The following is a 26,286-nucleotide window of genomic DNA, read 5'->3' on the forward strand; positions in this document are numbered from 1 at the left end:
GAACTTGAGGGTAGATCAATTGAATTTAAAGAACAGCAAAGAGAAAATAGACACAAAAAAATTCTCAAAGACCTGGAGGACAGTACTAAAAGAGATAACATTGATACCACTGAGGGATGATACATTAGAGAGGAAAAGAGAGAATGGAATTGAAATAGTATTCTGAAAAATAAAGGTTGACTACTTCCCAAATTTGGCAAAAGATATAAACTTATAGATTCAAGAAGCTGAGAAGACCCCACACAGAATAATTCAAAGAAATCCACACTAAGATACACAGTACTTATATTTCTGAAAACTAAAGCTAAAGAAAGAAAACAGTCTTGAAGGCAGCCAGAAAGAAACAACACATTACTTGAAAGGGAAAACCAATTCAAATGGCAGCAGATTTCTCATCTTAAACCCAGGAAGCTAAAAGGAAGTATCAAAACATTTGTCTTTTAAGTACTGAAAGAAACAAAAAAACAAAACAAACACACACAAAAAAAGTTGACCACAATTTCCATATCCAGTGAAAATGTCTGGCAGAAATGAAGGGAAAACATTTTCATGCAAAGTAAACTTAAGCAAATTTGTTGCTGGCAAACCTGCCTTTGAAGATTGGCTAAAAAGAAAGGAAAGGAAAACAGAAGGCTTGAACTTCATAAAAGGAAAGAACAACATCAACATGGATAAAAAAGGTAAATGTAACTATTCTACTTCTCATGAGTTTCTTAAATCATATTTGATGGTTGAAGCAAAAAGTATAACACCATGTAATGTGGTGTTCAAAGTACATGGAGGAAATACTTGAGACAATTATACTTAAAAGTTTAAATTAAAGGGAACTAAATTGAAATTAGATTTTATATTTCACCGAAAATGGTAGAATGGCAATATGACTAGACTGCTACAAGTTACGTATGTATATTGTAATAACTAGAGCAACAAGTAAGAAAACTATACAAAGCAATATACTCAGAAAAACTATATATATATATATATATATATATATATATATATATATATATATATATATATATATATATATATAATACACTCAGAAAAACTGAAAATTACACAACATGGAACCAAACAAATGTTTGAATAACTGAAAGGAAGGTAAAAAAAAAAAAAAAAAGAAAAAAAAGAAAGAAACAGAAAAACAGAAGTACCAAAACCCCCCACAAATAACAAAATAGCAGACATAAGCCCTGACCTATCAATAATTAGCTTAAATATAACTGTGCCTAAAATTACCCTGAAATGGATTAGAGACTTAAATGTAAGACCTAAAACCATGAGACTCAAGTAAGAAAATGTAGAAATAAAGCTCCTTCACATGGATCTTGGTAATGATTTTCTGGATATGACAAACAAAGAATAAGCAACAACAACAACAACAAAAAATCCAGAACTGAAATACATAACGTAATAAAAGAAGAAACAGAGAGAAAAATCACACAATACCACCACACCAAAATAATAGACAATAACAAAAAGGCAAAGAAACAATGGAGACACAATCTTACCAGAAAACCAAAGATAAAATGATAGTAAATCCTCACATATCAATAATCATCCTAAATATAAAGGACTAAACTCACCACTAAAAAGGCACAGAGCAGCACATTGGATCAAAAAACTAAACCCAACCATATGGTGCCTCCAAGAGACACATCTCAGCTACAAGGACAAATATAGACTCTAACTGAAAGGGTGGTAAATGACACTTCAAGCAAATGGTATCCAGAGAAAATTAGATGTAGCCATACTGATATCAGATGAAACAGACTTCAGGATAAAAAAGGTAAAAAGAGAAAGTGATGGACATTTCATAATGGTAAAGGGGACTATACAACAAGAAGACATAACAGTCATTAATATTTATGCCCCCAACCAGGGCGCAAAGAAATATAAGAAGCAACTACTAACAGAACTAAAGGGACAAATTGACCAAACACAATTTTACTAGGGGACTTAAATACATCATTGACAGCTACGGATAGATCATCCAAACAGAAAATAAATAACGAAATAGAAGCCCTAAATGACACATTAGATGAAATGGACATAATTGACATACATAGAGCACTTCATCCTAAAACATCAGACTACACATTTTTTTCTATTGTACATGGAACAGTCTCAACAACAGACCATATATTGGGACATAAAACTAACCTCAGCAAATTTAAGAAGACTGAAATCATAGCAAGCATATTCTCTGATCGCAGGGCTTTGATATTGGATATCAACTGCAAAAAGAAAGCAGGAAAAAACACAAATACATGGAGATTAAACAACACACTTTTAAAGAATGACTGGGTCAAAGAAGAAATTAGAGGAGAGCTCAAAAAATACATAGAAACAAATGACAATGAAAATACATCCTACCAAAATTTGTGGGATGCAGTGAAAGCAGTTTTAAGAGGGAAATTTATATCATTATGGGCCTATCTCAAGAAACAAGAAAAATCCCAAATAAATAACCTCATGTTACACATTAAAGAACTAGAAACAGAAGAGCAAGTGAAACCCAAGGTCAGCAGAAGAAAGGAAATAACAAAAATCAGAGCAGAACTAAATAAAATAGAGAACAAAAAGACAATAGAAAAAAAAATTAATGTGATGAAGATCTGGTGTTAATCTTTTCAAAGAACCAGATCTTCATCATATTAATTCACTGATGAAAAGAGAACTGACTCTGGGTGGTGAACACACAATGGGATTTATAGATGATGTAATACAGAATTGTACACCTGAAATCTATGTAATTTTACTAACAATTGACACCCCAATAAATTTAATAAAATAAAACTAAAAAAAAAAAACATTAACAAAGTTGACAAACCCTTGGCTAGACTCACTAAGATAAAAAGAGAGAAGACACTAATTAGCAAAATTAGAAACGAAAAAGGGGAAGTTATCACAGACACCACAGAAATACAAAGGATCATCCAAGAATACTATGAAGGACTATATGCCACCAAATTCAATAACCTAGAAGAAATGAAAAAAAAAAAAAAAAAAAAAAAAGAAATGGACAAGTTCTTAGAAACATATAGCCTTCCAAGGCTGAACCATGAAGAACTGGAAAATCTAAACAGACCGATCACCAGTAACAAAATTGAATCAGTCATCCAAAACCTTCCCAAAAGCAAAAGTCCGAGACCAGATGGCTTCACTAGTGAATTCTACCAAACCTACAAAGAGGATCTAATACCAATCCTGCTCAAACTCTTCCAAAAATTGAAGAAGAGACAGTACTCCCTAACTCATTTTATGAGGCCAACATTACCCTGATACCAAAATCTGGTAAGGACAACCCCAAAAAAGAAAACTACAGACAAATATCTCTGATGAATACAGACACAAAAATTCTAAACAAAATACTAGCAAATGGAATACAAGAATGCATTAAAAAGATTATTCATCACGACCAAATGGGGTTCATCCCCAGGGCACAAGGATGGTTCAACAGCTGCAAATCCATCAATGTGATACATCACATAAACAAAATAAAGGACAAAAACCATATGATTATATCAATTGATGCAGAAAAAGCATTTGACAAGATACAACATCCATTTGTGATGAAAACACTTAATAAAATAGGTATAGAAGGAAAATACCTTAACATAATAAAAGCCATATATGACAAGCCCTCAGATAATCTCATAATTAATGGTGAAAAACTGAAGCCCTTTGCTCTACGTTCAGGAACACAACAGGGCTGTCCCCTATCACTGCTGCTTTTCAACATAGTGTTGGAAGTCTTTGCCAGAGCAATCAGGCCAGAGAAAGAAACAAAAGGCATTCAAATTGGGAATGAAGAAGTTAAATTATCACTCTTTGCAGACGACATGATACTATATATAGAAAACCCTAAGGACTCCACCAAAAAGCTATTAGAAACAATCAACGAATACAGTAAAGTTGCTGGCTACAAAATCAACGTACAAAAGTCCATTGCATTCCTATATACTAACAATGAAATCTCAGAAAAAGAAATACAAAAAACAATTCCTTTTGCAATTGCAGCAAAAGGAATAAAATACCTAGGAATAAACTTAACCAAGGATGTGAAGCACCTATATGCTGAAAACTATAAGACATTTTTGAAAGAAATTGAAGAAGACACAAAGAAATGGAAAGACATTCCGTGCTCATGGATTGGAAGAATCAACATAGTTAAAATGGCCATATTACCCAAAGCAATATACAGATTTAATGCAATCCCCATCAAAATCCCAATGGCATTTTTTAAAGAAATAGAACAAAAAATCATCAGATTTGTTTGGAACCACAAAAGACCCCGAATAGCCAAAGCAATCTTAAGAAAAAAGAACAATACTGGAGGTATCACACTCCCTGACTTTAGCTTGTACTACAGGGCTACAATAATCAAAACAGCATGGTATTGGCAGAAAAACAGACACATAGACCAATGGAATAGAATTGAGAACACAGAAATAAAACCACATAAATATGGACAGATAATTTTTGACAAAGAAGCTAAAAACATACAATGGAGGAAAGACAGCCTCTTCAATAAATGGTGCTGGGAGAATTGGATAGCCACGTGCAAAAGAATGAAACTGGACTGCTATCTGTCACCATGTACCAAAATTAATTCAAAATGGATCAAAGACTTAAGCATAAGACCTGACACAATAAACTGTATAGAAAAAAAACAGAGGTTCTAAACTTATGGACCTTGGGTTCAAGAGCATTTTATGAAGTTGACTCCAAAGGGAAGGGAAGTAAAAGCTAAAATTAATGAATGGGTCTATATGAAACTTAAAAGATTCTGCACAGCACAAGAAACCATCGACAAAATAAAGAGGCAACCAACTGAATGGGAGAAGATTTTTGCAAACAGTGCCTCCGATAAGGGGCTAATATCCAAAATATACAAGGAACTCATGAAACTCAACAACAAAAAACAACCCAATTGAAAAATGGGCAGAGGACCTGAAGAGACATTTCTCCAAAGAGGACATACAAATGGCAAATAGACATATGAAAAAATGCTCAACATCACTAATCATCAGAGAAATGCAAATGAAAACCACAATGAGATATCACCTCACCCCAGTCAGAATGGCTATCATCAACAAGACAAATAGTAACAAGTGTTGGAGAGGCTGTGGAGAAAAAGGAACCCTCATACACTGTTGGTGGGAATGCAGATTGGTGCAACCGTTACGGGAGGCAGTGTGGATATTCCTCCAAAAATTATAAATAGAATTACCATATGACCCAGCAATCCCTCTCCTGAGTATCTACCCAAAAAATCTTAAAACATTTATGCATGAAGACACGTGTGCTCCAATGTGCATTGCAGCTTTGTTTACGGTGGCCAAGACATGGAAACAACCAAAATGTCCTTCGATAGATGAATGGATAAAGAAGTTATGGTATATGTACACAATGGAATACTATTCGGCGGTAAGAAAAGATGATATAGGAACATTTGTGACAACATGGATGGATCTTGAGAGTATAATGCTAAACGAAATAAGTCAAACAGAAAAAGCAGAGAACCATATGATTTCACTGATATGTGGTATATAAACCAAAAACAACAAAAGAACAAGACAAACAAATGAAAAACAAAAACTCATAGACTTAGACAATAGTTTAGTGGTTACCAGAGGGTAAGGGGGTGGGGGTGGGAGATGAGGGTAAGGGGGATCAAATATATGGTGATGGAAGGAGAACTGACTCTGGGTGGTGAACACACAATGGGATTTATAGATGATGTAATACAGAATTGTACACCTGAAATCTACGTAATTTCACTAACAATTGTCACCACAATAAATTAAAAAAACAAACAAAACAAGAATATCATGGTTAATCTCTGCTGCTCTAGCACACAGAAACCTAGATGGGCATATCTGTACATCTAAGGGGGGCAAAATCTCGTAGCTCAAGTGCACATTCCTGACCTGTTAGGATTCCTCTTGAGTGTCATGGAAGGCAAAAGTTACACAAGTGATTTTAAATAGCCAATGTTTTACAGTGTTGTGATTGCACGGAATAACTGGAACAAATCTGCTGTTGGTGTAATTAGGCTGAGTAAATTATGGCTATCTCACTCTATGAAATATTAGGCTGCTATTAGTGAGAAATATGAAGACTATCAACAACATAGAAAAATTCCCAAAACAGTGTTAAATAAAAGGAACAAAAATTGTATAAACAAAAATTAAGATAATATAAAAATATGGGAACATACAATCAGAGGGGAATAGAAATATCAGTTATAATCTGATAGCAGAATTAAAGAAAAATTTTCGTCTTTAATGCTGTTTTAATAAATTAACTAGCGTTTTAAAACAATTTATACATTATAAAGTAATTAGCCAAACTATCCGTTTTTCATAGCTATAACCCACAGAAACTTTTAGGTATAGTTTTTCTTTTAGATCTCTCAAGTTTCATTGCTGTAAAGCCTAGCTAGCAGTCAAACGCCACAAAATCTCTTGCCTCTACTTCTGGGATAGGCAAGGCTCTTTCTGCTTCAACTTCTGCCCTAGATCCAACCTGCTATTAATGCAGAATGTACAAGAATGTTAGACTTAGTCAAGTGAGTTCTATCTCTGACATCCCACTCACTGACAACATGACCTTGGGCAAGTCACTGAACCTCTCTAATCTTTGTGATCCTCAAGCCCTAAGCTTCTGAACTAAGTTAAGTGCTTGAAGATTTACCTCAGATCCAGAACCCACCCCCTATTTCCTACCTCCTCAACCCTAGGGAATAGAGTGTTTAGCATTGGATTCCACCTTGCCAGGGGCAGGCCAAACCTTGAGGAGGCAATTATATGTGTAAAGATAAAAAGCATTTGTTTCCCAAGAAGAAAACTATTATTTATTGAATACTTGTGCACTGGCACTGAACCAAGCGCTTTACATATGCTATGTGAACCACCTTCAGGGTCCCACCACAGACCCACAGAACCAGTTCCTGGAGTGAGCCAAGGAAATGTGCATTTGTAACAAATGTCCTAAGTAATTCCTATACACACACAAGTTTGAAAACCAAAGGTCTAAGGCCAGAGTTTTTCAAACTGTGACTGTGATACTTTCATAAATATATATAAAAGTATCAGAGTACATTGCATGTGGTAAGTACTTATTCTGCAAAACAGTTATCAGTTATATACCTGTATGTATGTACTGGGTCACAACATAAAATGTATTTCTTGCAGTGAATCACACCCGATAGGTCTGAAAAGCAGGAGCTAGGAATTATGCACCGAGAATAGTGCAAAATGAGGCAGACTAGAAACCCAAAAAAAGGCAAGCAAGAAGGAGACGGCATAACATACATTACTTAAGCACCACAAGTACCTAGAAAATAAAATTTAAAAAACTTAAACTCTGATGATCTAGCTCTTTCCAAATGGCGCTGAGCCATGGGCATCCCTCCAAACAACTGGCACAAGCGCCACAGTACAGGGGGCAAGAGAAAGCCTTAACCGCAAGAAGCGAAAACATGAGCTGGGACGCCTTGCTGCCAATGCTAAGATTGGCCCCCACCACACACACCCAGTCTGTGTGGGCAGAGGTAACAAGAAGTACCGGTGCCTCCAGGCTGGGGAACTTCTCCCAGGGCTCCGAGTGTTGTACCAGCAAAACAAGGACTATTGATATGGTCTAAATGCATCCAACAACGAACTGGTCAGCACCAAGACCCTAGTAAAGAACTGCACTGTGTTCACTGACAGCACACCGTTGGACAGTGGTACAAGTCCCACTATGCACTGCCCCTGGGCTGCAAGAAGGGTGACTCCTGAGGAGGAAGAGATATTAAACAAAAAAACATCAAAGAAAATTGAGAAGAAATATGATGGAAGGAAAAAGAACACCCAAATCAGCAGTCTTCTGGAGGAGCAATTCCAACAGGGCAAACTTCTTACATGCATCACTTGAAGACCAGTGTGTCAGAGCAGATGGCTGTGTGCTAGAGGACGAGCTGGAGTTCTAGCTGAGGAAAATCAAGACCCAGAAAGGCAAATAAATCCTCCTCCCTCATATCTTATTAGCCCCTGTGGTAAAAGGTCTTTAATGTTCTGTGGGCAGGGGGAGGCGGGGAGGATCGGGGAGGACTTCTGATGATCTAATGTAATTAAGGGGTATAGGTAATTTGGCCAAAAAGCCAAATAACTTACCTTTAGCCAATAACTTAAATATTCTACCTTCCTTTTTTGTTTACCATAGTAATATCAAGTAGAATAGACAAATTACTCAAGCTTCACTATCCTCTTCGCCAGGTGGGATGAAAGTTACAAAAACATGATAGCAGAAAGAAGGAAAGCAGTTTAGTTAATTCATAATCGAATTCCACACCCTGGACAACCAAAAGTAACCATCCGCTATCGAACACAGTTAATCAGTTCCAAATACTCCAAATATTTTTGAGTCATCTCTTTTTCCCCCCTTTGTTTAAAACCAAACCACGGAATCCATGGGAAAGCAGGGTCACAACTGTACCTGTAAGTGAAGACAGACTGCCAAGCAGTGGCAAGCCAGCGGCGCAGCGGTGTTTCTCCACTCTAAGACGGGAAAAGCGGAGTACGAGTTCCACGATGTCACCCGGAGTGACAGCGACGCATAGCTCCAGCCGGCTGCTAACAGGACCCGCGTAGTGGACTAAGGGGTGCTCCCCCTGAGGCTCGGGACCCAGATGACTTGCACTCAGCAGCGGGGTGCGGGGGGCGGGGGAAGCGCGATCGCACCCTACACACACAAACGCTGAAGCCGGACAGCACAACACGTGTTTCTGTCACAGGGGGCGGGGAGTGGGTGTGAGCGGCGTGTGTAGAGCGGCAGCAAAACCTCTCAAACCCGGGGCTACCGAGCCTACCCATCGGTCCCTGCCGCTCCGGAGTCATCCGACTGGGAATTCACGTGTGGCAAAGGCGTATGAAGAGCGAGCCTTCTGAAGACCTGGACAAACGAAAACCCCGCAAACTTACTTTGGTGGCTGCCGCCGTTGCCAATCGCTACCGGCCCCCCCCCCCCCCCAAGTAAATGGGTAGCGGCCAGAGAGGCAGGCCGGGACCTACTGGCGCCGGAAAGAAGCTGCCTTCACAGTGGACATGTTCCCGCTGGAGGGACGCTAACCGAGACCAAGGCTTAATTGGGTTCGACTAGCAAACTGGAAAGGGCAGCCATTGACCCTGACTGACAAGCGCTCGGATTGGTTGATTCTGACGTTGTTTCAAAAGAGACTCTTCCATGATTGGCCAGGAAAGTCAAGCGGGAACCCGGAGGTCGTGGGTGTGTGGGGGGGGGAAATCAACGCGGTTACCCAGGCAACAGAGAGACGCAGAGCTCACCGCGGTGTGCTTTCCGAGCCTAGTCAGCGACCCGAAAACTGACCCAGGTGAGGAACTCAAACGTTAGGAGTGGGAAAGAAGGGGTCCTCAGATTCCGTGGCTATCAGAGAAAGTAGGGAGAACTCTAGATAATTACAACTCTGATAAATACCAAAAAAAGCCACAAGTTGCGGGTAGAACGGACCCTAAATTCCCCTATCCTAGACACTTTAACAAAACTCAGTCTATCAGGATGTGAGTGAGCGATGCGGCAGTTTTACCATATAGGGGATGGATGCTGATCGAATGTCAGAAGGCCAAAATGAACAAGTGAACGCTTTCCAATACCTTTCACTCCACTCTCTCACACGCACTTATGGTTGTAACACTAATTTGGGAGTGAAAACTACATTTCCTTATAGGTAGATCTGGGTGCTCCATGTCAGAGCAGCCTCTGTACCTTCTCTTTTACATGTGTAGGCATGATTTATTCTGGACCAGCATGCCTTGGATGGGACATATTTTTTAGGGGTATAACGCTATTCAGAGTGAAAAAATTGGCCTGCGTCACTCGCTACGTAGACAATGTTATGTGTGCGAGAATGTGAATGCTGTTGCTGGAGGGTTACAACGGACATTGATCAGATCCCCTGACAAGTGAGAAGCAGTCAGGCCACACTTAGTGGACTGGAGTGTGCAGTACAAAGACTACATGTACCTACCAAACCTGCTACTCGCCAAGGGCTGATTACAAGTCATTGGACTGTACCCGTTAGCAGGTGAGAAACTGGCAATGTGAAATCTGAGTGAGGGGAGAAAACCGAGTTTGACCAGAGAGATAGGGGTCATTTCTCCTAATAATTTCTCCAGTTGTGACAAGGATTCAGAACAGAGACCATTACCAAAGAAATGAAGAAGACAGGCTTGTTGAGTTGGGGAAAATTTTTTCAAGGTAGTGAAGGAAAATTTGCTGTCTCAACTCCTTTATAGATAGAAGTGGAATGTGAGAATGAGACAGAGAAACAGGAAAGAGTTATTTACAAGTATGTTAAGTTTGGCTAAAATAAAGGATAATAGAGGAAATATTAAATTTAAAGAGGCTCATTTCTTGACCTTTAAGTTTATGAAAAATGCCAGGTACTTTCAAAAATTATCTTCCATTAAATATATTTTAAATCAGTAACAAAAATTCTGTTAAGTCCCCATAGTTCCTTATGACTTGATACCTTTGGTGGGAGTGAAAATTAGAGACCTACAAAAGGAAAGCCTTCTTGGTATTGTAAAAACAATGTGAAAATGAATTATTTTTAATAGGAAGGGAATCACTGATGTGTATAGCTGTCAAAGAAATGTAAAAACCAATTAGCCAATACATTATAATTTAATTCAGACATATGCAGAGATGATGTTTTTGTGTGTGTGTTTTCAGAAGAACTTTAATACAGGTATTGCTAAATAAGACATTGTGTAAATAAAGTTGCAGAAGAAATGCCAAATTTATTTAAGAGAGTAAACGGATTTTGAATACTTTGAAATCATTTGTCTATAAGCAGTCAGTACTTTACAAATGGATATGGATTTACCTATTAAACTAACATTCCCAAAGGATACTATTTGGTGATTCTCTATTATTCTGATTATATTTTCTATATATACTTAAATTAATAAAATATCATTACTTTTGTAATAGTCTAAAATTCACAGTTTTTACTCATTTAACCTAGACTTCTCTCCAATTAGTTCAAGTCAAAGAGCCATCCCCAGTGAAACTGTGAATGGACATATATACAATAGAAAGCATGATCCCAGCCCTCACAAACAGGTTCAGTACCTTGGGTCTAGAACTATCCTGGTTGAGCTTGTTTAGTCCCTAACTGGCTCCATTGTTATGGCAATTAGCCGGTTCTGCAGGGTCAGTCTCTTTAGCTCATTGTATCTAGTACCAAGAGAGGTCCCCCAATCACACGTCTATTTATGAAGGCCGTAAGGCTCAGGTTGGTCTGGGAAAATCAAAGGCTCTGTCTAGAATATGCTGCCACTGGAATTGGCATAACAAATGAGAATGAGTGAAATAAAAATGAAGGGCCTAGAAGATTTATTTTCTGAATAGCCAAATCTCAATTAAAAGACTTAGCAATATATATTGTTTTAATGAAATTCCTATTAAATTTTCCTTAGTTTAAATTTATTCTTGGCCTATTTAAGTGGCAAAGCCAGATTCAAACATAAGCAGTGTGGCTCTAGAATCTTTTATTTATTTATTTATTTATTTATTTATTTATTTATTTATTATCACTACACTATACTACCTGAGTAGTCTAGGAAAAAGGAAGAATATATTCCAAGGTACAAAGGCAGAAGATTATTTGGTATGTTTAATAAGCAGTTCAGTTTTTAACAGAATGAGGATTACATGTAGGAAAATAATAGGGAAGGACAGAAAATTAGGTTGGGGTTATATCCTGAAGGACCTTGATTACCAGGCTCAAGCTGAACTTAATGTATATCAAATTTACAAATATTAGATAGCCCTACAAAGAAATAACACTGCAGGGTTCATAAAACGGCATCTTGCTTTAGTTTTTCCAATGTTATCTGTTTGTGTCAAATGAACTTTAATATATTTTAGTATAGTTTGTAAATTATTCTTAATTTGTTAAACTTCTAAAAAACCTAGTAGAATCTTCATTTTAATTGAATTTAAAATATTTTCCCAAAAATGCACATTATTTTTCTCTTTTGATACTTTGAACTATTTACATATTCACAAAGTATTGGTGATTGTTTTGTTTCTCAAAATACAATATCGACAAACTTGTCATGATTTACTATTTTGCGTTTACAGATTATTATAACAATTGCCTTATTAAAATTATTTTTGCTAAAGTGCCAATTTTACTATGATATTTCTACTCTAATTTAGCTAAGTATGAATCTATGCCAGCATAACCTGGAATTTAAGAAGTCCAATTCCTAGTATGCTTCAGAGACATAGAGTGTTACTACAAATTATTGTGAATTATTTCTTTAACAAATACACTCAAACATATACATCCCAAGGGGTGGTATCCCCTTCAAAGCTGTCACCTTGGGAGGCTATCCACTTATTCTAATGCTGTTGTTATTGCACAAATTACCTTTGAAACTATTCTTTTAGAACTGCCTTCAGGAATATAGCATATTCTTTTGAATATCCTAAAAGTAGCAAATCTCCATATTTTGAAAGTAGACGTGATATCTAGATATATCTAGAAATCACTTGGAGACAAATCTAATGTGTAATCAAACTGAGTGGTACCATAATGATATCTATTTTCTTGGTGATACTTATGAAGGCAATTCCAAAATATTTTGAGCATTGATAGCATAATTTACATTAGTGTGTAACCTTCCAAGGTGACTACTTTGAAATATAGCATTCGTATGAATTTCATCATGCTTCATTTATGTTCATTGATTGCTGACTATATGCCAGCTTCAGTTATTGAAGCTGTTTAGCCTATAGGTATAGCTTCCCACTACTCATGATGCCCTGCCACTCATTAAATGAGAACCAGGCCAGAGCTCCTTCCCAGCGGATGGGGATTTAGAATTAATCTGTTTTCCCTAAATCCAGTATCCAGTGTACACACTTAATCACAGGCTTCCTTTATAACCTGTGCTGTGGCTGCCCATGTAACATGACAAAGCCTTTGATGCAGGGCCTGGTTCATCTTCTCTTCTCCGGCTGTGACGTTGAGCCCTGCCCTATTCTGAACCTTCATCTAGCTACCAACTCCCTCACAATCCTGAAGAAATGGACCCTGCCTCCTATACCCCACCTATGGACCAGGGTCCTACTTCACACTAGTCTTCCCTGTAACCACAACTATTCAAACTTTCTGCTCATGTCTCAAAACTCCCACTGCCATGTCCCTGCCAAGCAGATGAGAATGCATAAATACCAGTTCTGATTGCTATCTCAAACACTACATTTGGGACTTCTGTATACCCTGCTTCTGAATTAGCTTTACTGCTTCCAGTTTATTCCCCTCTCATCAGCCCACCACTGAGCTCTCACACAAGCCTCATCATCAGGTATCTGTGAGTCTTGGCACTTTGTGCCAGACAATAATGATATTTTACATGGCTTTTCAAATTTAGCAAACTCTTTCAACTATGTTGCATGATATGGCCATCAAAACAATTTTATAAGGTAGTTAATACTGAAATAAAAAAAACAATTACTGTGATATTTGTTCTTTTTTAAAGTCTCACTGTACAGTCTCAACTCAAAATACTAATTATATCATTGCATCTGATATTTGGATCCATTTTCCCCTTTCGTTGTCAAAGGTAGAAAATGTTTCAAACTTTTTGCTTTGAATGCTAAGTAAATATTTAATGGACATGTAATCAACTGGGACTTTTAAAATATAAACAGGAACCTTTTTTAAAAAATTTAATATGTGTCAATTATTTATTTCCATAGCAGACTACCAGACCATACTATAAGAGAAGATTGTTTTACCATCTCTCTTTTTTTGTGTGTGTGATGTTTCAACATTTTTCGTTGTCTTTTTTTTCCCTTTTTTAAAGATTTTATTGGGGAAGGGGAACAGGACTTTATTGGGGAACAGTGTGTACTTCCAGGCCTTTTTTCCAAGTCAAGTTGTTGTCCTTTCAATCTTAGCTGTGGAGGGTGCCCATTCAGCTTCAAGTTGTTGTCATTTCAATCTTAGTTGTGGAGGGCGCAGCTCAGCTCCAGGTCCAGTTGCCGTTTTCTAGTTGCAGGGGGCACAGCCCACCATCCCTTGCGGGAGTCGAACCGGCAACCTTGTGGTTGAGAGGACACACTCCAACCAACTGAGCCATCCGGGAGCTCAGCAGCAGCTCAGCTCAAGGTGCCGTGTTCAATCTTAATTGCAGGGGGCGGAACCCACCATCCCTTGTGGGACTGGAGGAGTTGAACTGGCAGCCTTGTGGTTGAGAGCCCACTGGCCCATGTGGGAATTGAACTGGCAGCCTTCGGAGTTAGGAGCATGGAGCTCTAACCGCCCGAGCCACCGGGCCGGCCCCTATCATCTCTTTTTTCACCTTTTCCAATTTAATGAGTTTCCAATGTAATGAGTTTTATTATTAACTCATTCAATATCATTAGAAGTAATATTCATGCCCAACAAAATTAAATTTTTAGAGGACCGATAATAGCTAATATATGCTGAGTGCTTAATATGTGCCAGGCACTGTTCCAAGATCTTTTACATGCATTAAGCTACATAATCCTTGTAACAACCCTATGAGGTTGCAACATTATTATTCCCATTTTATAGATAAGGAAAATGAGTTATAGAAAGTTTAAATGATGTGCCGAAAGTCACAGAGCTAGGAAGTAAACGATAGATACAAATCTAGGCAGCGTGATTCCAAAGCCCTTACTCTTAACCACTATGATACACTGCCTTCATGCTAGATGTACAGGGCAACCTAACATTTGTTTCATACCCTTGACATCTCCTATTAAGCATTAAAATCAGTTTTCCATTTAAAAAAGAAAGTCAAAAATAATGGTAAAACATAATAGTAAAACAGAAGGTTTGTAAAACACCATCTGCATGCAGATTGATTTTAATAGGTGATTGTACCAGTACACATTTGAGAATCCCTTTGTATTCCTGTTCCAGGCGCAATGCAAAATTTTTAGTGGGTCATTTAATAAAAGCAGTAATGTTTCCTGTGAACTGATATTATAAAATAATGTTTAAAAATATCAGCAGAAATGTAGAAAATATTCCCATTATATTTATGCCTAAGTCACTAACAATAGGCCTAATTCTGCAGTATTTATTCAAGTTATTATTCAAGTCTGACACCTCCAAGATTTTTAAGGATCCTGAATTCCTACTCCAAATATAACTGTAGAGATTATTTAAAAGACTGATGTCTGGTTGATAGGATTATAGGTAGTTGTGATTTTCTTATTTACACTACTAATGTATTATTTCCTAAAATTTCCACAATTGACTTATATAGTATCATTATTATAATCAGAAAAACAATTTGCTTTGCGTGAACTTCCACTAAAGTCAATGAATCAATCCATTAGGGTTCTCAAATGGCAATATAAAGCTAGGTATCATCGACAGTTAATTAAAAATTTAAATAAAGCAGAAGGTACAGGTCTGCCTGTGCAGGTCTGCAAAACTGTGAAGTAAGTTCCTTGAGTCACCCCCCCCAACAAACATTCTTTTCAGTTCACTAAATGGAATATACAGCCTAGACAGCATAAATGAGACAGATAAAAAGGTAGTCTATACAGGTATGTTTCCAAATAATGATGTACATTCTATATGACACTGACATCCACTTTCTTAGGAGGTAGGGCTGAGAATCTGCATTTTTAACACCCCAAGTGATTCTTAAGCACACTGAAACCTGAGAACCACTATAGTAGGTGCTCAATAAATGCTTGTTAGCTTGAGTGTGAAGTTTCAGTAAAGTAAGATGAATATTTGAGTTTACTTGCCACCCCAGGTCTGTGAGTCAGCAAAATACATACCATATCTGAAGGAGTTTACAAGGATTTTCAAGGAAGGATAGAGATAATGGAGCAACCAAGGGAAAGAAGGGAAATACAACCCAAAAAAAATTTTTTTAAAAAACCCCACTTCATGTCTTAAATAAAATAGAAAACTGAAAACTAAAGTACCTCTTTCTGATTATCTTCTTCCTCAGAATATGGAATCGGATAATATGGAATCGGATAATATGGAATCTGAACATACAGAAATTGAAAATATGGAGACTGAAAGTACAGAATATGAAAATATGGACACTGAAACTGTTTCTTCAGTTTCAGCACTGCAAGCTCTCTCTAAGCTACTTTATCCTGAAGAAGAGGATGATTTTGAATCCGGACAGGTGGTTGTATACTTACAAATGAGTTTTAGTTATTTTCATAATACACTGTGAAACTATATTTGAACAACTTATTCCAACCTTGCTGTGGGAGCGGGGCTGTGTCATCCAATACACAGGACGTTGCAGGTTTGATTATGCATGACAGTGTAATCTCTAGTACATTTCTAGCAAACATAATTACATTTTTTCTAAACTACCTGAACGCTAAATAAGAAAATCGTTCTGTAACTATGGTAGCAATAACCACATTTCAAAATGTTTGTCATTTATATTTTTGGCCAAAGAATGCTTGACAACCATTGCAAAGAGTGATAGCTAGGATTTTTAATCCTAGACAATATTTCTATAAAACAAACAATTTCAACAGAGCATTAATTATGCCACCCAAATCCAGTCCCCTTAATTTTTTTATTTGTCTGCACATGAAAGCAGAACAGAAAATACTTTGAGCCAAATAAGAGGACAAACTAGCGGCAGCCTACTGAAATTGGCATCCGGGTCCATGCTCACATAAAGCTGTGGAATGTAATTACGTAGTTGAATAGCATTTGGGGTCAGGACAGGTAACCCCAGGGAGGTTTGCAGCAAAAAGATGGGTTTCATTTTGTTTAGGAGAGTTCCATGAGCTGACCTTTGGCCACTCCACAGTCACTGCCAGTATTCCCAGTATAATCAAAATACTTTTATGTAACCCTCTCTCCTCCATTCTCCTACTCCTTAAATATCAGTGAACCTTGGCTATCAGACTGCCTGTGTGAAGGCAAAAGAAATTTGGGGCAGAAATCTCACACTATAGCAGAACATATCGATTTGCTTTAACTTATTTTAATGCAGTTTTTCATTATTATGACCAGTTTACCATGAGCAAACCATCTCCCATGAAAATACATATCAATTTGCTCCTCCCAAAATTCTTTTCTTTTCTGCCATTGTGTGGGAAAACAAGTATAATCTGAACAGGCAACAAATTTAGTGGCTTGGATTGAAACTAGATTTAGCTTCCATCCTCCAAGAAGAACTTAGGTGGAAGAGGGCCGAATCAAATAAGACATGCGCTGAAAATAAAATTTGTAGAAGAGGGGAACTGAATCAGCTTGGAGCCAAGATCAGGAACCAAGAAGTTTGAGTCAGGGAAAAGTCTTAGGAGAGGCCAAAAAACAGGATGTTAATAACAGCATAGAAGAGATGGATAGATAGATAGATAGATAGATAGATAGATAGATAGATAGATAGATAGATAGATAGACAGACAGACAGACAGACAGACAGACAGACAGACAGATAGATAGATAGATACACACACACATGTAAGATGCAGGAGAAAAAGTTAGGAGCAATGAATCAACGCAGTTGGGAAGGCAAGCTCATTTTTGCCACCTTAGCTGAAGTAGAATGATATGTCTTCCAAAAGGTGGGGTTATGTCAAACAGAAAAAGTATATTAAGTATTTGAGAAACACTGATCTTGAACAAAGGGAAGTGGAACTTGTAATTGGAACAGATTCAGAAATAAGGGCTTATTCTGGTTACAAAGCAGCTTCCCTTTGGTGCTTAAGTATGAAGATGTTTATTTGCATCTAGAGGTGTTTCTAGGGTAAAGATGAGTGCTTATGAGAATAGAGAGACTAGGATTGTTTTTACCAAATTGTACAATTTATAGAGGAAAATTACTATAGTAGTGTAGGATTCTGTATATCTGGGTTATAAGCAATTTTGAAATAATTGGTCATTCATACACCACAGTGGAGATATCATTAGAGGGTATAGAATTGGATTATCAGAACAGTGGCAGAATAATTAATGTTTCTAATGAACTATTAAATTGTCCAGGAGAGAAACATTTGTTAGCATGTATTAATCTTGGGAGCTGTAAAATGATTGCAAGAGTGATGTGTTTTTGAAAATACACTCCTGAAAACAGCATAACTGTTGCATACACATTGGTTCATTTATACTATGGCCACCATTAATTGTGATGAATCTGGAAGATTCAAAAGACAAGTTATGTCTGTTGTTGTTTTTCTTAACTCATTAGGGGATCTTAAAACCTGTGGGAAATACAGTTCACCACTCTTCACACACGTCGTAACAAGGATGTTCTAACTCTCTTACATATTGCAAAATGGCATGACTTGCAAAGATAAATTGCTCAGATAGTTGGAGGTGGATTCATGGTAAAGGCTGAAATGATATTCTTATAGAAAACAGTTGCCAGATGGTTTTTAATGTTTTTATTATCCTGATCTATCTTTTCACTTGAAAATTTTATTTTTAATCATTTACTTTCATTAAGTTAATAAACTGAAACTCCCCCATGTGTTCTGATATACTGATCCACTCATCACTGTCCATACAATTTTTTGTCAGGAATGTTCAAGTTTTATTTCTACAGATGTTAGTTTTTTATGGAAGGAGGCACTCAACAAGAGGCCCTCATGTTCCAAGAAATGCTTTACCCTGATTGACTATTAGTATTCTGGTGATTAATAATTTAACAAAAGCACTACAAGTTTATATGATCTTAGTGCTTAAAAAGAAAAAAAATGTACAGAATACCATCTTGGGATTTTTACAGAAAAATGCCTGTAACAACTTAACCACATACATAGCCCATTTGAAGCACCTTTTGGAAAGGAATAGTGACTGTCTCAGAAACTGTTGAAATGCTATAAATTAATTTCTGATTTATAGCTGTTGGAATAATTTAGCATAAAAAGACCCAGGTGAGCTTTTCCACCATCTTTCAAGGGTAGACACTATTCCTCCTGTCCAAACAATACATGGTAACTTTCATACATGTTTTAAATCACAAGATTAGTGCAGGGACCTGAGAAAGAAGAGCTAGAGGTGCTAGTTTGCCAAGATCCAAGGGGATAAGAAATTTTTGACTGCCAGCAATGGAGTGCACTGGAGCGCAGTCTGACATTAGCAAGAACAATTAGTAAAATATCGGGATTTTCTTTTTTTTTTCTTTTTTTAAATTTTATTTTATTAAATTTATTGGGATTTTCTTGAAATATCAAAAATATCAAAGAACCCTTAAGAGGGACCAATGAAGTGGTTGCCACTATACTGATGCTGTAATATGTGTTATTTTTATTTGAAAAAGGAAAGCTGTTCTTGTCAGGGGCAGTCCTGTGGGGTACGTACGCTTGTGCAGAATACAGCAAAATAAACTTGAACATGTATGAAGACTGTAGTGGCTCAGCATGTATTTGACACTATTAGTTTGGGGTTGCTGTTTAAATCCAGGAATTCAGTGTCATGAAGTGGGGGGACTAGGCAGTGTTTCATATTCACAGTGGAAAGAAGTAAAAGCTGTAAATCAGGACTGTTGAATGAGTCATTTGATGTCTAAATACTTAAACTCTATTTAGTGGTTTGTTTTTATTGCTGTAAAACTTTCCCATACTTCTATCCCCCATCTAACTGTGACCAGACACTGCCAAAACCCAAAGGTGTTGATGCTATTATACTAACACTTGGTTCTAATCTTCAAAGAAATAAATATGGCTCTTTCCCGTCCCCAGGGATCCATAATTCACTGGGATGGAACTGGGGATTTAGTCTGATCAAAGATCAATTCTGGCATAGGGTCTATTTAACCAAATACTTTTTGAAAGGACAAGGAAAACACATTCAAAATAATACTGCACATCTGTCTCTCTCTTGTATAACAGCGATGGGTAATTAAACTGAAAAGTACTATGAAATTTTAGAAGAAATGCTTATCGAATTTAAAGTATTACTGGTCATGTAAGTTAGACAAGTATTACTTGCAGAATGTGGAACTGTGTTTCTTTTCTCCCAGTCAACTTATTCATCTGCAATTGGAGCCATGGATCCTGGGAATATTGGACCACCAAAAACAGAAGAGCTCAAAGGTAAGTTATTTATTAAAGTATATAGGTCAAAATAACCAACAATCTTTTCTTTGACAGTATAATTACAGGGAAAGTAATACTAACACTAGCACTTATTAAAGATGAACTCATAATTGTGGAAATGTTGAACAGCCATTTACATATAAAGATGCTGTTTTTACTCGACTGTTGCAGTTAAGTCAGTTTTCTAGTAATGAAAATTAATTTGCCTTGAATTAATCACGTTTTGCCATATTTCCTGAGATGGAAAACCACAAAGTCATGTGTGGTCAAATAGCTTATTATTTAGGGTCTAGTTACCAAGATGTTTAGCTTCACCTTCTACCATGCTATATTCTGGCAATTTCACAGAATTTATCCATTAATTCATTCAATAAAGATTTATTGAGAGCCATTAGGTAACAGGCAGCATGATAATCTCTGAGACTACAAGGGAGATCAAAGTAGAAGAGGTCTCTGCCCCCATTGAGCTAATAGTCTCTTGGAAAACAAAATAAAACAAAACAAAACAAAAACTACACAATTTTGTCTTATATTAAAACACAAATTAAAGCCCATGATGTGACTTATAGAGTCACAGTTCCAATAAACTAGAATAAATATTTTTGGGTGTTTTCCCAGCATTTTGGCCTATACATTTTCACAGAGCTGAACATTTTACACGTCTTTAAAAATATAAAAGGCTTTAATTCTGTTGGTCATGATCACAGTTACCAGAAGGTAGGCAGGGAAAGGAAGTGAAGCCCTCTCTTCAATTTAACTAATTGTAAAAGAATTTATCTGGAAAAATATCTAAAATAGTGGATAAAAATGAGGCCTGAGTAGATTATTTTAAAATTTCAGTTATTATTGCTCTACATACTCAAGAGTCTATTTGCCTCATTCAAGAGATATTCAATTCATGGAAGACTGGTCAAATTTGGATGTATTTCTGTGCTGCCTGAATTTCTGATAATGTGGGTCTAATTAATCTCAATTCTGAGAACAATGAGTCATATGTAAGCATTATATATAAATCTGTAATTAGGCTTTACAAAGCCCATGCTAGACAGAAGCAGATAATTTCAAAAGAATTAGCAGAACTGAAAATCCGAAAATCAGTTGCATTTTGGGAGACGCTTAGACTCAAAATAATGTCCTGCATCTAATGTGGATTTCCATTTGCTGCCCCAATAGTTAGAACAAGTATAAGCTGGGTTTTGCATACCTATTTACTTTTAAACATTTATAGGTGACATATAGAAACCCAGGCACGTGCTCAGTTCTACATAAAGGCCAAGTGATAGAGATTTTCTTTAAAGCTCATGTCTACATGAGGAAAATACTAGACTAAAATATGATGAGAGAGAGAGAGAGGCCCAAATGCTATCATTGATTATCTCCGGGCAGTTGGATTGTGATTGTTTTTTCTTCTTCTATTTGCTTAAATGTCTTTTCAAAATTTTCAACAATTATTATTACAATTCTACAATTATGGGTTGTGTATTTTATTTAAAAATTTAATCAGTTGTTACTAATTTAGCTTATTTTGACCAAAAACAAGCTAGTGATTTCAAATAAAAAATGTTGTACTTCCGTGATCCCAAACTGATTATAGAGAAGAACAGGAGCAATTTCAAGGCGGGAAATGGGCAACAGTTTCAGCTTTATCTTCCCTTTCTTCATAGTCATTCCTCCTCAAACCACTGGTGAAACTAGCGAGGACATCTGGAATCCAAATAAAGTTCCAGAAGGAGCAGAGCATGACGACATGTGGGATGTTAGAGAACTACCAGAGTAAGTCAAATGAAGCCAGCAGTGTGTTTAGGGGTTTAAACTAGATTTGTTATCTGATACCATTATATTTTTGAGAAGAATCATAAAGTAACTTATACCACATAAAAGATAAAACTATAGTGACACACTATAGGCATGTATAATTGATGTTTTTTTCCTTCTCGAACAGAAATAAATAATAAAACCTAAGACCTTCCTTTCAGTTGTTATCTAACAAAAAAATGAAAAATACAGTTATTTCCATTATAAATTTATATTTAATGTCAGTTAGTTGTATAATGTGAAAGTAACAGGGGGAAAACAGCCTATTAAATTATAAGTATTCATACAATCTAAATTATTATACTATGTTTATACGTCAAAAACCTGCATTTAATTACCCAATGTTCCACATTGACTATGACTGTGAAGCTGTGTTCAATGCTTCAAAAAACATCTCTATGCTTCTATCTTCTAAGTCAGTTCTGAAATTAGAAGCAGTAGGAGACTGCAGATAATTAACAGTAAAAAAAGTATTCAGCTTTCAAATAAACAATGTTAAAAAACCATAAACCTCATTAAAAAATCAAAGAGGATTTTAAAACATTATTGTCTACATGTTAAGAATGAAGAGAATTCATCTTAGGTTATGTTTATACAGTACACACACATCCATATGAAAGGTAAGAATTAAGACACTCATTTTTCATATTGTGTAATAAATGTCAAACATCCATATGTGACAAGCTCCAACTTTGAGTAAATTTTCACTTTTCTTGATGTTTGATGTTCTGTAGAAAGAACAAACATGAAAGCTTTACATGAATAAGTAATCCAGTCAGGATATGAAAAAAATTGCTTTTTCAGTTTTTTAAATCTTCATTTTCTATCTCATGCAAATATATTTCAAAATGTCCTGATGGGTAAGAAGGAAATGGGTGAAGAATGTGGACAGACAGTTCCCAAAAGAAGAATCATTAGTGGCCAAATGAAAACTAATAAGGGCCTGATCTAAGTCACTGGCCTCAGGGAGAAGAATGAGGATTTTTATTTGAGAGTTGGTTTGTTTTTTGTTTTGTTTGTTTGTTTGTTTGTTTGTTTTGGGGGGCAGATTTGGTATTTGATTAAATATAATGAATGCAAAGAAAGTGTCAAAAATGATGCTGAGGCTACTAGCTTGGGTGACGGGTGAATAGTAGGGTCATTAACTGTTATTGGGAATGTAGGGGAAGAGGAAGCAATAAGTTTGACTTTGGATGTGTGGCCTGTGAGGTGCCTTTGGGACATCCAGGCAAATGTATATGGTAGGCAGTTGGAAACTTGTGTCTGGAGATGAGGAGAAGAACAGCAGCTAGAGAGAATCTGTTTGTGAATCATGGGCATATGGATCTATACCTTTCTGTTTTGTTTTAACCTGGCTTCACCTTTGTAAATACCTGATAGATGTTATAGTCTATTAAGAAAAACATACTCCACATCAAATACCTACTTGTTGTTAGTTTTGTTCCAAGTCAGAGAAATCCCTTTTTCATTCTTGGGCATTCCTATTTGCTAGTGGTCAGAAGTTCAAAGTAGTTCTTCAGGCTTCCTGTCCAGAGAGTTACCATTTCTTCATAAGGTAGAATTAAACAGAAAAGATCATTTGTAAATGTTTGCTTACTTCATTGCATTTAAAATGATAGGGTATCTTATGGCTGGCTGCTTCTATAAACCATCCTATCTCTAAGGGCCCAGGTTTGGGGCAAAGGAAAGATTTGTGAATCGTCATGTGTGAGGTGAAATACCAGGAAAATCTTTCATTGAACTAAGAATTCTGTCAGAGTAGATTCTAAACACTATACTGTAGCTGGGCTGACTACATTACCAGTGTTTCCATTGTAGAACTTTTGAGGTGGAAAAGGCCATAAAAATCATTTAATTCACACCCACCCCCATCCAAAAATTGTACAATTGTAGAAGCCAAGACTCCACGAGTTTGTGACTTGATCAAGGTCACACAGTTAATAACAGAAAGGGTACTATACCCAGATTTTTCTAACTTTGTGGCTTAAATTTCGCAGAGGAGAGTTTCTATGTATCCAGCCAACCCTGGGTTATGAGTCCACTATTCTTCTGAGCCAATTTTTTTTTTTTTTTTTTTTTTTTTTTTTTTTTTTTTTTTTTTGCTGGAAATGACCTTCCCTTTTTCTTCTACTTGGAATCTTATTAGAAGTTCCCTCAATCCATTTTATTTGTATAACTCTAAAACAGTTAAGCTTCATTTTAGAAAAAGAGGTATATGTGATATAAATCCTGCTTTACAATATTGGATATTTTTGACTGAATTTCTAGACTTCTGTTCCTTTATGTTCTGCTATATGCCTGAAAACTGCAAGTACTTTATTTATTTAGGCCTTTTATTTTTGTAATCGCATGTTCTCATAAGTTTCTTGTTCTCTGCTCTATGATAGGAAATTGCTTTCATTTCAGTCTCTATATCAATGACTTTTTTTTCAGCTATGAGATTATATACAAACAGCAGGTGGGAACCGAGGATGTATTCCTAGCATTGACGAGAAAGGACTCTTCAACAGCATGTTGTAAGGATCTAGTGGTAAGCTTCTCCCTTCTCCCCCATTTTCCTTATGACTATTATAGCTAAGTTGACTGCCTGTTATAGACATAACGCTGTAGGCAAGGCTGCAAAAAATAGTGGTTGCTACGTTTCAGGTACTAAGGGAATAATGGGATAGACAGTTTAAAATTGATAAACATATACAAAATAAGTTACCTTTACACACATGGATAAGATTTACAAATAAACATAATAAAATCATATGACATAATACACTATTTCTAGTCCTATTAAAAATTCTCAATCTGATTGGAATGAATTTCTTTCATCCTAGTTCTGTCCCATGCATGCCATCTGATTGGTTATTAACTTCTGGTGAGTTAACAGGCAATCAGAATGAAGTATTTCCTTCCCTGAATCTGTCTTCTCTCTTATGTCTGTATTTCTTTAATGAGTCAGCTTACATTGGGAAATTTTAAAAAGGATGTTTTCTTGATGTTTGGATCTGAACTTCTGATTTAAGTCTCCAAAAAGACATCTCAAGTGTTACTTGGCTTCCTAATCTGAATGACACTACAACATGTTGGAAGGCATCCTTTGCTAAGCCACTGTTTCTATATAATGATAGCAATGCCAACAGTAGCAAATGAAACCACCTTATTTTTGCTTATTTATTTTTGAGATCCAGGGCTGTACTTCTGTCTTTTCCCCTCCCTCTCTCACAATACTCTACATTATAGAGTACTGAGGTGCCCATAGGAGATGCTTAATATAAATTGAGTCTCTCTTTTGTGTGAACTTCAGGTTTTTTTCTTATTAGAAAAATCTAAGACATTCATATTGAATCAAGTAACATAATGGGAATAGTGACTTTAACTACCTCAGGAAATTTTTCAAACTCGAATGAGTTAAAGTTTCAAGTGATCTTGAAGTAATTAGCTCCCAGGGTTTTACCAGTAATATTCAAAGTCCATTCTTTTAAATTACTGTAAAATTATGTTTTTGATGTCTAGTATTGAGGATTACTCTTAACTCGAGAGAAATTTTAAGCACTAAATACATAAAAGTGTTGTGGGCCTTTTCATTTCTCTCATGCAAATAGCAACTAGTATTAATGATAAAGGTATACTGAATGAAAAATAGAAACTAAATCACACCTCAGAATAGGAATATTCAATTTACCTAAAACTCAACAAGTACATACCAAAAAATATTTGATCCCTCCCTCTAATGAATTTATAATCAACGGGGGAGACCAAACTAACATAAATGAACTCATTTTATTATTAACAGTTAGAATCAGTGTTGACAATTATAAGTCTAGCCAGAGTTTAGAGGGTTTGGATAAGGAATGAACACCACTGAATGGCAGCAGCAAATGAAACATTTGTTGATGGTATGAGACGTTATCACATTATACTATTCTTTTTCTCCTTTCTTTTTATTCATATATTCAATCTTTAAAGACTTAGTGAATACAACTACATAACAGACACTGTCCTAAGTACTAGGGATACAGAGATAAATAAGAAATAGTGGATTACCCTTAAAGAATTTCCAGTAAAGGAGGACACCTAACAATCCACTGCAGTTCAGTATGGTAAGTACATATTTAGAGTCATATACCACCAGGTACATGGTAACATAAAGCAGAAACAGATCAGCTATCTTTGGGTGGATAGGATTTCTACAGTGTCCAACATTCCAAGAAGGACATTCCAAGCAGAGGTAAGAACACATGGAAAGGTATCCTGGCATGAAATAGCATGGCCTATTTGAGTAAGTAGTGAGTATAACAAGAATAAAGAATAATTATGGACTGGTACACACTGTGGTATACTGGTAAGCTGACTCTCAAAAAAACCCAAAACACAAAACAA

At 36.3% G+C, this 26,286-nt stretch overlaps 1 protein-coding gene and 1 pseudogene across 1 annotated transcript in view; both read left to right on the plus strand.

Annotated features, from left to right (window-relative positions):
- The first annotated feature begins 7,409 nt into the window (after nucleotides 1-7,409).
- Nucleotides 7,410-8,014, plus strand: LOC109438101 (small ribosomal subunit protein eS8; annotated as a pseudogene).
- A 468-nt stretch (nucleotides 8,015-8,482) lies between these two features.
- The window catches only part of DNAAF6 (dynein axonemal assembly factor 6), a 44,781-nt gene continuing 26,977 nt past the window's right edge, over nucleotides 8,483-26,286 (plus strand). Inside the window, exons 1-5 of the mRNA XM_019717704.2 lie at nucleotides 8,483-9,382; nucleotides 16,029-16,214; nucleotides 20,025-20,097; nucleotides 21,765-21,873; nucleotides 24,349-24,445. Coding sequence (XP_019573263.2) covers nucleotides 16,032-16,214; nucleotides 20,025-20,097; nucleotides 21,765-21,873; nucleotides 24,349-24,445 — 462 coding nt within the window. The 5' untranslated portion in view covers nucleotides 8,483-9,382; nucleotides 16,029-16,031. The remainder of the gene's footprint in view (nucleotides 9,383-16,028; nucleotides 16,215-20,024; nucleotides 20,098-21,764; nucleotides 21,874-24,348; nucleotides 24,446-26,286) is intronic.

The sequence above is a fragment of the Rhinolophus sinicus genome, chromosome X, assembly GCF_036562045.2.
Source record: "Rhinolophus sinicus isolate RSC01 chromosome X, ASM3656204v1, whole genome shotgun sequence".
In the NCBI taxonomy this organism is placed as follows: domain Eukaryota; kingdom Metazoa; phylum Chordata; class Mammalia; order Chiroptera; family Rhinolophidae; genus Rhinolophus; species Rhinolophus sinicus.